The 12,230-nt window shown below is 33.4% G+C and overlaps 1 protein-coding gene across 5 annotated transcripts in view; it reads left to right on the plus strand.

The window, feature by feature from the left end:
- The window catches only part of OXR1 (oxidation resistance 1), a 354,710-nt gene extending 347,646 nt beyond the window's left edge, over positions 1-7,064 (plus strand). For all 5 annotated transcript variants that reach the window (XM_081816396.1, XM_081816397.1, XM_006731720.3 and 2 more), the window contains 3 exons: positions 1,139-1,234; positions 3,208-3,281; positions 5,156-7,064. In XM_081816396.1, coding sequence (XP_081672522.1) covers positions 1,139-1,234; positions 3,208-3,281; positions 5,156-5,291 — 306 coding nt within the window. In that variant the 3' untranslated portion in view covers positions 5,292-7,064. The remainder of the gene's footprint in view (positions 1-1,138; positions 1,235-3,207; positions 3,282-5,155) is intronic.
- The last annotated feature ends 5,166 nt before the right edge of the window (positions 7,065-12,230 follow it).

Raw genomic sequence — 12,230 nt, forward strand, 5'->3', positions numbered from 1 at the left:
TAAGGAAGAGTAAACTATGACTAAAAGAATTTCATCAGCTTCCCCAAAGTTAAACACCCAGTAAAAGGTAATTGCAGCACGAAAATGAAGGAACTGCTTACTACATGCCACAGCATAGATAAGTGTCACAAATGTAATATTGAGTAGAAAATCAGACACTAAGGAGTAACTATCTTATGAATGCATTTAAGGAAAGTTTATAAATGGGCAAAACAAATCTATGGCATTCAGGCTGTTTAGCTTCCCTTGGGGAAGTGGGTGTGGTGATGCAGAGGAGGCACAAGGACAGCTTCTGAAGTGCTGATGATGTTCTGTTTCTTGGTCTAAATGAAGGTTAAATGGGACTTTGCTTTGTGATAATTCCACATTAAGCTGTGTATTTATATTTATATAAAACACATATATATGTATATATGACATATACCTTTGAATAAGAAAATCTATTTTAAAAATTGAGACTGTCAAAGTAGATTATCAGTAGATTATCAAAAATTAAGATTATAAAAGTGACTATAGAAATCATCTATAAAACTCTACATTCCCATTTTATCATGTGGAAACTGAGACCCAGAGCATTGAAATAACTTGTCCCAGTTCCTTATTCACTCATTCTTTTTTTAGGTTATTTGTGTTGTGTATTTTGTTCTGTATAAGAGCATAGCATTACAGGTCCAAGCAATTCAGACCAGAGACCTTCCCTCATGGAATTTATTGTCTAATGAAGACAAAAAGAGCATATACCTTTTTAGTAGAATGTTTACCCATGCAGAAGGGTTTTGCTTTTCCTAAATCCTGTAATCCCACTGTAACGTGTTATCCTTATTGTACATGCGTTGTGCATATAAGTTCTCCTGAAATGTGATAATCACTTTTTAAGATTGTTAATTGTTATAATAAGCATCCTTTCAGATTTCAAAACTAGGAAAAATTTCCCATTGAGAAACTGATATGCCTTGTACTTCACAATAATGCAGATTTTATAACAGCTGATTGTGTTTCCCTTTTTAAGTAGGAGGAGATAAAATTATATTACATTTCTGGTTTTTTTTGCATCTTACTTAAACCTAAATAATGAGGTAATGCTTAATGAAGCAAATTAATAGTCATGTCATTGAACATGCCTTTTTTTACTCCTTAGGTTTTTGGTGCATTAGCATCTGAGCCATTTAAAGTGAGTGATGGCTTTTATGGTACTGGAGAGACCTTTGTTTTTACATTCTGTCCAGAGTTTGAGGTAAGGACAGTTATTCCAATATTCAGTTTATAAAGAAATGGCATAATGAAAAGAACATGCACCTTGGAGTCATATGCACTTGCATTTGTCTCTCATCTCTGTCTTTTGCTAACTGTAACTTAGCACTTTTTGACCATTTTGAGGTTCAACTTTCCTATGGATAGAATGGGAGCCATAAATATAACAGGACTGTTTAAAAATTAAATGAGAATCATATATACAACACTTGGCATAGTGCTAGACATACATCATGGTCTCAGTAAGAAGTATACATCATCGTTACTGTTCTGAATTGCCATTGTGAAATTCTTAGAAATTTTCAGTGACTAAGTTGCATGATGTAAGTATTGAAAACTTAAAAAATAAATCATTTGGGTTTAAATCAGTTGATTACCTTTTTCTTACGGCTTGATTAACTTAAATTGAATACATTCCAGTGCCAGTAAGATCTAAAATGTAAAGATGTACAATGAATTTTAGTCAATATGTTGACTGTTTAAAACATTGCATGCAATCTCAGCATTTTGGGTACATTAAAATTCAGTGTGTCAAACCTTTACTTAAGAGATCTTGAAAAAAGGTTAGGGGGCCTGGGTGGCTCAGTCGTTAAGCGTCTGCCTTCGCCTCAGGTCATCATCCCAGGGTCCTGGGATCGAGTCCCACATCGGGCTCCCTGCTCGGCAGGAGGCCTGCTTCTCGCTCTTCCACTCCCCCTGCTTGTGTTCCTGCTCTCGCTATCTCTCTCTCTCTGTCAAATAAATAAATAAACAAATCTTTAAAAAAGAAAAAAAAGGTTAAAGAAGTAGTCTTTAGAAATAGTTTCTATAATGAGCAGAATAGTTTCTATAATGAGCAGATAACACACTAGAAGATTTCTTAACAAACTTGTGCTTAAGTTGGCTTACCAGATTAGCCAGTGCTTTCCATTCCCTCATAAAACATAACTGATGCCTACAGCTAACTGGAAGTTTATAATTGTTACAGTTATTTTTAAAGATTTATTTACTCATTTTAGAAAGAGTGAGTGGGGCGGGGGTGGGGGCAGAAGGAGAGAGAGGCAGAGCAGCAGACTCCCCACTGAACATGGAGCCTGATGTGGGGCTGGATCTCGCCACCCATGAGATCATGACTTCAGTCGAAACCAGGAGTCAGAGGCTGAACCAACTGAACCACCCAGGTGCCCCTGTTACAGATTTTTTAAGCATCAGTTGTGCTTATACTTAAATCTTTTTATGCTGTTTCTACCAGATTATGTAATTAATTAGATATTCTATAACTATGAAAAAGTGAATGTTAAAGTTTATTTTATTGAAAACTATAATGAATACTTAGGAAAAAGTTGATAAAGGTGAGGTGTGCAGTGCTAGAATTTGCTATTGTATTAGGTTTAGGTAAAACTCCCATGGAAGGTTAGTAAAAAATATTTAAGAATATGAACATCTAGAAATTTTGCTCTTGGACTTCTTAAGTGTTTTCATGTTCTCACTGCTCTTTAAAAAAATTGAAACTGGAAATCATAAACATATGTGGTGGGCTTATTTAAGAGTGATGGTAGGCAAATCTGTATCCAAAGAAAAGACCTTGGCCTTATATCAAAGTATTATCAAATTAGTGTACATTTATGTTTAATGTTAAAATAAAAGTTAATGGCATCTGTAACAATTTTTTAACTGATTTTCTGCTTCAACTTTTTTCATTAACCGTCCAATTCTTGATGCATACATAGAAAAGAGAAGTATGTATAAAGAGATAATAAGATTTGAGGAATTGGAAATGAAAGTTGTGTGCTTTTAAACTCAGTCATACAAATACTGAAGCACAAAACACCAGACCCTTCTGCCCAGTCTTTTGTTCTTACTGTTACTATTCTCTTACTGTCAATCTAGGCTTTGTTAAGTACTTGGGGTTTAGGAGAACTAACTCTGTATAGTGACCATTTTCATCTACGTATTTAAAGCTTTTTATTTTTGTAGGTCTTCAAGTGGACAGGAGATAATATGTTTTTTATCAAAGGAGACATGGATTCACTAGCTTTTGGTGGTGGAGGGTAAGTCTCTTGAACATTTTACCATGAGATTTTTAAAGAAATTATTCATCTGTATTATTTATAAAGTCAGTTATTTTTGGAAAGTTTTGACATTAGAATCTTAATTTGTATACTATAACTAAGAAAACAGTATATTTACAAGAAGGTGCTTAAGTGTAGTATGTGAAACTATTGATAAAATGTTTATTCATTTTAAAATGCTATTGATTCCCTTTTGATTAAAACCCATCTTTTAGTATTTGAAAGTGAAATACACTAACATCTTGGACCTTCTCAAATTTTTTAAAAAATCATGATGGTATGTTTCTCCCAATGTATAAAAAGATCAATTGTTTCCTTTTTATTCTACCCTGGAGACTATTTGGATTGATAGTTCAGAGAATAATAGAAATTTGTTTTCCTACAAAAAAATTGTGACACACCATCCCCCCAGATTTTCAGAATTTGTTTTCTTATTTGCTTTGTTTTTAACAGTATCTGTTAGTCATTAATTTGATTTGATTCTTTTGCATAGCAAGCACTATGAGAACTTTTATTTATTCATTCTGGTATCCCAGCTTCATACAGTCTTTACAGTGTTTGGAAGTAATTGGCTCTACTTCCTGCTAGCCTAGACTTTCAAATAGTGCTTATTAGCAAACGTTTACTCCTTCTTTTGTTACTTCTCTCTGTCCTTCAGGACCAGACATAAAGTATGCTAAGTAATTCCCAGACTTATAAAAGTATTGTTTCCCCCAGCTCTGAGGATATATAATAATTCATTCAGGCTGCAGAATCTTGTTAGCCTGCAAGAATATTCAATATCCTGAATGATTCTAACAAATTCTCTTACAACTTCTCTATAGATAGGTGTTTGGAGACATGATTTCAGTGATTAAAAAATTACCGTGATTATTGTAGCCTTCTCTGAAGGACATAACCCGATAATTAAAAACCATGTTATTTTTAGTTGTGGGAATCAGCATATGTTTATATGTTCCAGTTACACCTTTTTTTATTGGTGGGGTGCAGGCAGTCATTCAGCCCTATCCCAAATGGTAATCTTACATGTGATTCAGTTAGCTCTCCAGGAAGGCCTCACAAGCAAATGGCTGATAATTTCAAGCTGTTAAGGGTGCCTTGAATCTTTGAAGATAACATACATAATGTCATTAGATGTCTGCTGGAACTTGATTTTGATTATACCACATGATTGCAGCAAGCTAAACTAAACACTGGGTCATTTGATAACAAACTAAGACAAATTTACAGTCTTTGGAGAAGGAGAGTACAGACTCAGAAACCTAGAGCTACAAGGACTTGATATTCCAGAATTCCAGACAGGAGCCCCAAAATCTAAATCATGATGTGATGGACTAAATACAGGCTTTGGAGTTAGACCTGATTTAGATTCTGGTCTCAACATGATATTACATATGGGACCTTGAGCAAACTGAAGTCTAAAGTTTCCTCAGTTGTGAATTGGAGATTGAACCACACATGTTAATGTTAGATGAGAGGGAGTTTTCATGTTAAATATATTAAATATATAACTCATGTCAAATATATTAAAACCATTTAGCAAAGAGAAACCCATAATACCAGGAAAAGAATAACGGAGTGACACCTGTCTCAAAAGAATTATATGTGAAGTTAATTTTAGAGGATTCATTTTGTACTTAATCTGTGTAATGGGATGTGAACAAAACAAAATTCCTTTGTACCAGTGTGAAAAGGAGTGGGAAAGGGTTTGAAAAAATTAATGATTTTAGAGTTTTGAATATTGAAATGTCTCATTTAAATTATTATTTTACAACCTCTGCAATACTTACCTTACAACTTAGGACCTAAGTATTAAGACATTTTTGTTAAAACTGTTTTCTTTTATATTGCAGGGGAGAATTTGCCCTTTGGCTTGATGGTGATCTCTACCATGGAAGAAGCCATTCTTGTAAAACATTTGGGAATCATACACTTTCTAAGAAGGAAGATTTCTTTATTCAAGACATTGAAATCTGGGCTTTTGAATAAATGTAATGCTCTCTGTCTTAGCAGGATAATGGCCCAAACCTGACATGGACAAGCATTGTTTGGAAAGTTCAAGAAGCAATACAATGTAACATGTCACTTGTGCTTTAAAGTTAATCGTATCACCATTTTTTACAGCTATAATTTTGGACTTTATTTTTAAAATCATGTTTCTGTCCCAGAGTTTTTTAGGTTTAGACCATGGTGTGGGTCCATGCAGTGTAACAGCTTGGGTTTTGTTAGAATTTTGGCAGCATTTTAATCATAGTGACCACCTCATCTACAATCCATGTTATCTCAGTCTCCTAATAGAATGGTGCTCTTTTTTTGAACCTCTTTTGGTTTATTACTTTTAAAACTATATTGATTGTTTTACTAGAGCAGTCTAATTGGGGCATTGAGAGAATGAAGACTAGATAATGCTGTAAGGCATCTGGAGGTTGGCACCGGTGACTTGGACAAGCTCAACTTAGTCATTCTTGTGAAGGAAAAGACACATGCCAAAATAATGCATATTTCATAAACCACTGAGTTCTAATTTTAATTCACACTACAACGTTCTCTTTATTAATTTTGCAGGTATTCTTAATTTCATTTTAATAAAAATGAAATTTGAAGAAAATTCTGGTTGTAATAGACCACAATGCACATGATCTGCAGGTTTGGGCATATGCTTTCATGGTTGGATTATCTGATAAAGTTATAAAATACAAAGGAGAATGAGAACTTGATGATTCTACTGGACTTAATATATCAAGCAAGAAAATATACTATTTACATATTTGTAGCTTAGCAGGGCATTATCATAAGTACAAAAACTATGAAACAGATGCATATTTCTTCAACATATTGTGTCATATATACTGTTTTATAGTTCTGTTGTTTTAGCCTTGTTGCACACCAACTCCCAAAATATAGGTTCCTGTTCAAAAGGAAAAAAAAATGTTTTTTTGAGTGGTATATGTTACTAACTACCATTAGCATTTGCTGTTAGAAAAGGGCAATGATTATAGTAGACAATATTGTAACTCAGTAGACTTGTTGAATATGCAAACTTACTGTCAAGTGACCTCAAAAAAAAAAAAAAAAGACAAGATAGAATATACTAGTAGTAGTTCTCCTCTTTTGTAGGAAACCAATAATATGCCATTGTGGCGGTCATTCATCAGTTAATTTCAGAGCTTCATGGTATGCAAAAAAAAAAATCCTGCTGTTATACATGTGACAGTGACCTTGTGCTGAAATTTCAGCTATTCCAGATAAACATTGTATATTATCTTGTAAATTAATGTTTAAAGGTAGTTTTGTTCTTATAGAAAGTATTGATTGCCAGGTTGCTTATAGCACTTTAAATTATTCTAAAAAGGAAATTATAAGCCAAATATGTTGGCTTTAGTAGTTTTAGTTGTATAGGACTTGAATATATTTAGATCTTTTGAAAGTTTAGATAATTATCTAAAGAAAGCATAATGCTAATGGAAAACAAAATCTGATCTATTTAATATGCTATCGCTGAATATGAATAGAAATGTGGGCATCATTTCCTTGTCTATGTAAAGCTCTCTCATTATAAGTAACAATATATAGATTAAATGTTTACAATATAGAGAATTGTAAATAAATATATCATTTTTTCCCCTTTGGTCTTCCACAGCAGTATTATTGTCTTTGTGGAGTTGACTAATAATTAAAAAAGAAAAAAATCCTGTATTGGATTTCAATTACAATAAGGTCATAGTGGTGTATACCAAATAAAATTAAATACTTAAATACAAATTTGAGTTTGGATTTATTGAATAATCAAGTTACTTCCATATCTAAGAAGTCTTTGATTAAACCTGCTGCTATGGTTTATGTGTAAAAAATGCTTCTAGTAGTTTTGGGTGGTGGTGGTAGTGATGGTGGAAGGATGCATTCAAGTAGAGAGAACGTCATAGTTTAAAAAATGAGGAAGTGAGAGGGCACTTGACCTGTGAAGAAGTGCAAGTCATTTGATATTTTTAGTTTATGTTGATTTCTTTTTTGATGTGGAGTGCATAGCAAGGTAGGACTGATACCATAAAGAGTTTCATTATGTGCAGTGCCAAGAAATTTAGATTTTTTTTTATCTCATAGGAGCAATTAAGAAAATTTGAGTGGAGGAATGACACGACCAAGTTTACACTTTAGAAAGATCTCTCAAAATTAGATTGGTAGAGGAAAAAACTAGAGACCAGGAGACAAATAAGCAAGCCTTTATACAGTCCAGAAAAAAAATGATGAGGCCTGAATAAGAATTGTACAATGGTGATCAAGAAGGAGGCACGGTGGGGGGAGGGGGGAAAGCATGGATTTGAAAGAGATTTAGGAATTAGCGTTAACACAATTTCATTATTACTTGTCAGAAAGAGTTAAGGGTAGTTCTTAGGTGTTTTACTTAGCAACTGGGTAAATTATCCATTGATATGAGTGATGTACAAAAAAGAGAAGCAGCAGATAGGGAAATTAGGTTAGTTATGAGAAATTAGCTGATGGGGAGAGGTGTTAATATTTCATTCCATTAAAAAGATTTTAAAATCAACAACATACAGGTAGATGTTGAAGCCACTACCTATGAATGAAATGCCCTTGGAGATTATAGACTGAGTGAAAAGAGAGAATTCTTGAGATAAATTTTGTGGATATAGTAATATTAAGTGATAGGCAGAAGAAAAGACTCTTAAGCTTCCATTTCTAGAAGCTAGAACAAGAACAAATGAAACCTAATGAAAATAAAAGGACAAAATGAAAATAGGAACAGAAGTCAGTAAAATTTAAACAAGGATACAAGACAAAATCTGAGAATAATAAAACTAAACCTCTAGGAAGGTGAAGAAAAAGTACGATTGTTAAGAATGTGAAAGGAGACATTACTACAGAGCCTCTAGACTTTAAAAGAGAGCATATTGTGAACAATTTTACATCAGTAAACTTGACAATGTAGGTAAAATGGAAAAAACATTTCAGAAAACAGAATTCGCTAAACCTGACCCCAGAAGTAATACAATTTTTGTATTGTAGAATTTGAATTTGTTAATGAAAAAAAAAATAGTCCACAAAAAAACCAGGCCCAAATGGTTGCACTGGGTAATTCTTTTAAGTATTTAAGGAAAAAAAGTCAGTCTTAATTAGATGAACTTTTCCCAGGGTATTAAGAGAGAACTTCAGATACTGCCTTTTGAGGCCAGCATGACTTGATACCAAAACTTTACAATTCTTACAAGAAAATGAAGTTCTAAAACAGTCTCATATGAACATAGATACAAGATCCTACATAAAATAGCCGCAAATCAAATCAGCCATATATAAAAGAATATCACCAAGTTAAGTTTATTCCAGGAAAGCAAGAGAAGTTAACATCTTAAAACATACCATTTATCACATTTACAGAAAAAAAGTTTCATGATCATCTCCATAGAAGCAAAAGAAGCTTTTGGTTAATTTCACTGGGGGTCTATGATAAAAACTCAGCAAACTAAGAAAGAAGTGCTCTTCCTTAATCATTAATGATAAAAAAAATTATTCTTGAAAAATGTACAGGAAGCATTAATTTATTGAAAGTTTCCTCCCAGAGATAGGAAACCTGACAATGATAACTGCTATCACCACTTCTATTCAACATTGTTCTGGAAGTTTCGAACAGTGAAAAAGCAACAAAGAAGGCATAGGATTGGGAAGGAAGAACTCTAAATGTCATTTGTATGTAACATGATTTAGGACATGGAAAATTCCAAAAAGATCAAAACTATTGGAATTAACTAGTTGATTAAGCTAGGTCACTAAATACCAGTACAATATAAAAACTTCATTTCTCATGTACAACCAACAATTAGAAAACGAAGCTTAGAACATTGCCATTTGTAATACCATTGAAAGTATTGGATATATAGCAGAAAAGACCTCAGTAAGAAGGATATACCATATTCATGATTGGAAGACAATATTGAAAGATGTCAGTTCTCCAAATCAATCTATATTGGCAGTGAAAATCTCAGCCAGGCTTATTTTTGGAAATTAAGCTGATTCTATAATTTATGTGGAAATTTTAAGACAGAATAGCCTAGCCAGGGCAACACTGAAGAATGAGGCTGTAGTCTTGAACAGCAGATATTATGATTAAAAAGATGAGTAAGTATGACAACGTGGTATTGGTCAAAGGATTTACAGAGGAAAGAATCAAAATCAAGAGCCCAGAGAAGAATTTTTTTGAAAAGGTGGCACTTGATCAATCAAGAGGATGGTCTTTTCAATAAATGGTGCTGGATTAATTGGATATGCATAATGAACAAATAATCTTGATCCATCTCACACTACACACAAAAATTACAGATTGTGGATCTAAATGGAAAAAGTAAAAAAGTAAAAGTAAAGTATTAGCTTTAAAAATATAGAATATCTTCATGAACTTAGAATATGCATACATTTGTTAAATGGGACAAAAGAGCACTCATAAAGGAAAGAAATGATGAACTCTACTACATTAAAATTTTAAGAACTTTTCATCAGAAGACATTATTAAAAGTGAAAAGGCAAGCAACAGAGTGGAAGGTTTGCATAATACACAGATCTAATGAATGTCTAAGCCCACAAAATATAACTGACTACAAATCAAAAAAATTCAACAAAGAAGGTGAGACTTTGGCAGTTCCAAGAGAATTAGAATAGCCAATAAAGGCTATCTTAAAGGGAAATGTGAACTGGAAAAATTGGGGAATTTTTCTTGGCAGGATCTACTAAAGCTGAGCCTTTGACCAGCAATTTAATTCCTTGGTATATACCCAACAGTAATGTGTGTATTTGTTTACTGAGAGGTAAGTATTGGAAGGTTTACAGAACTATTTGCTTTCTCCTCTCCCCACTCTCTTCCCCCTCCCTCCGCACACCCATCCACTCACCTATTATGCTGAATCTAATTCTATTATACCTTACATACGTATTTGTGTGCCTCTCCAAGACCTGGGGTATCCTTTTATATAACCACAGTACAATGTTTGAATTCAGGAAATTTAACATAACACAATATTTTGATTTAATATGCCATCCACTTTTCAATTTCACCAGTGGTCCTAATAATGTCCTTTAAAGCATTATTTTTCCTGATCCATTATCCAATCCAGGATACTTCATTGCAGTTAGTTGTTCTTTTTGATCTCTTGGAAGAGTTCATTAGTCGTTCTTTGTGTTATATGAGTGATGTTTGAAGAGCTCAGGATTATAGAATGTCCATCAATGTGGATTTGTCTGAATTTTTCCTATATTTAGGTTATGCATTTTTGGCAAGAAAACCACAGAAGTGATGTTGTGTTCTCTGCATATTATGATGCACATATATATGTTTATCCCCTTATTGGTGATAATAGCTTGAATTAGTTGATTAATATATAAAAACTATGTTTTTCCACTGCTATTACTTTCCCTTTGTAATTAATAAGGAATGTGTGGGGAAATAGTTTAATACCATAGTTATTCTGTTCTCCAAATTTTCAGTGTTTTTGGTATCCATCGAGGATTCTTGCCTGAATTACAGAAATTGTTGCAAAATTATGATTTTTCTAACTTTCATTCCCAGCACATTTATTAGTTGGCATTTACTGTAAGAGCTTTCTTTTATCACTTAAGAATATGTATTATTGGTATGAACTAATAGGTTCTTTTTTTTTAATTCAAAGTGTTAGAATCCATTTCTGTCCTATATTTAACCAGTGAGTGCCCTGTCAAACTGACTTCTATACATTTTCTTGAGCGCTTGCCCCTGATAAAACATGATGTTCCAGATTTACCCGTACTTTCTGTAACCCAATCCTAGAATCAGCCATTTCTCCAAGTAGACATGTTTCTCTTCAAGGAGAATATTTGGAAATCTGTTATTTTTTTTTAAGATTTTATTTATTTGAGAGAGCACAGTGGGAGAGTAAGAAGGAGAAGCAGACTCCCCGCTGAGTGGAGAGCCCCATGCAGGGCTTGATCCCAGGCCTCTGAGATCATGACCTGAGCCAAAGGCAGATGCTTAACCAACTGAGCCACCCAGGTGCCCAGAAATCTGAATGTTGCTTGTTGCTGCTGGGGTGGCGTTGCTTCTAGGGCCTTTTAGGAGACAGAGCTAGGAAGTAAATTCACATATCATGAATGCACACTAATACCTCTAATTGCAATCTAACATTATGGACTTCTTTCTTGTCTTCCCACACTCCATGTTTGTATCTCTCTTCTCCCACAGGGAGGATATCAGTATATTACTCATTTGCTTAATCTGACAATAAACACATCATAAATTCAGAATTGCTACACCCATACTCTCACAACAAAAGTAGAATATTCCTTTGCAGTTTTTTGTCTTTAGACTGAAGATACTTAATCGAAATATTGTATTCAAGAGTGACGTACATTTCTTTTTTTATCCTATGTGGTTAATAATTTGAAATAGAATTTGGTTTATTACTTTTGTTTATATTCAATTTTATTTTTTTCTGTCTTCATATATTTAATTTTACTTTTTGTATATGTAAGGATTTAAAGGGTTCCAAAGTCAAAGTCTGCAGAATTTTGTCTCTTTGAACTGATTTCCCCCTCATTCCTACAGGAAGTCAATTTCATTATTTCTGGTTATCCTCTATTGTGTATGTGTGTGTGTGTGTGTGTGTATATATATATGTATACACAGACACATACACATGCACATATATAATCCAGTGTGTGTATATGTATGCATGCACACACTAAAGTAACTCCAGATCTTAAAGACTTTGTTTTTTTTAGAGTTGAATCCATTGTGTGGATGTACCATACTTTATTCAGCCATGTTCCCATATGTATTAGGTTTTTCCAGTATTTTACAATTTAAAATAATGCACCATGCATTATGCATATGTGTTTTCATATTGTTTAAGTTTTATCTTCAAGGAAAATTTTAAGAGTGGAATTTTT

Source organism: Leptonychotes weddellii, chromosome 4 (assembly GCF_054177405.1).
Source record: "Leptonychotes weddellii isolate Sample4059 chromosome 4, ASM5417740v2, whole genome shotgun sequence".
Lineage (NCBI taxonomy): Eukaryota > Metazoa > Chordata > Mammalia > Carnivora > Phocidae > Leptonychotes > Leptonychotes weddellii.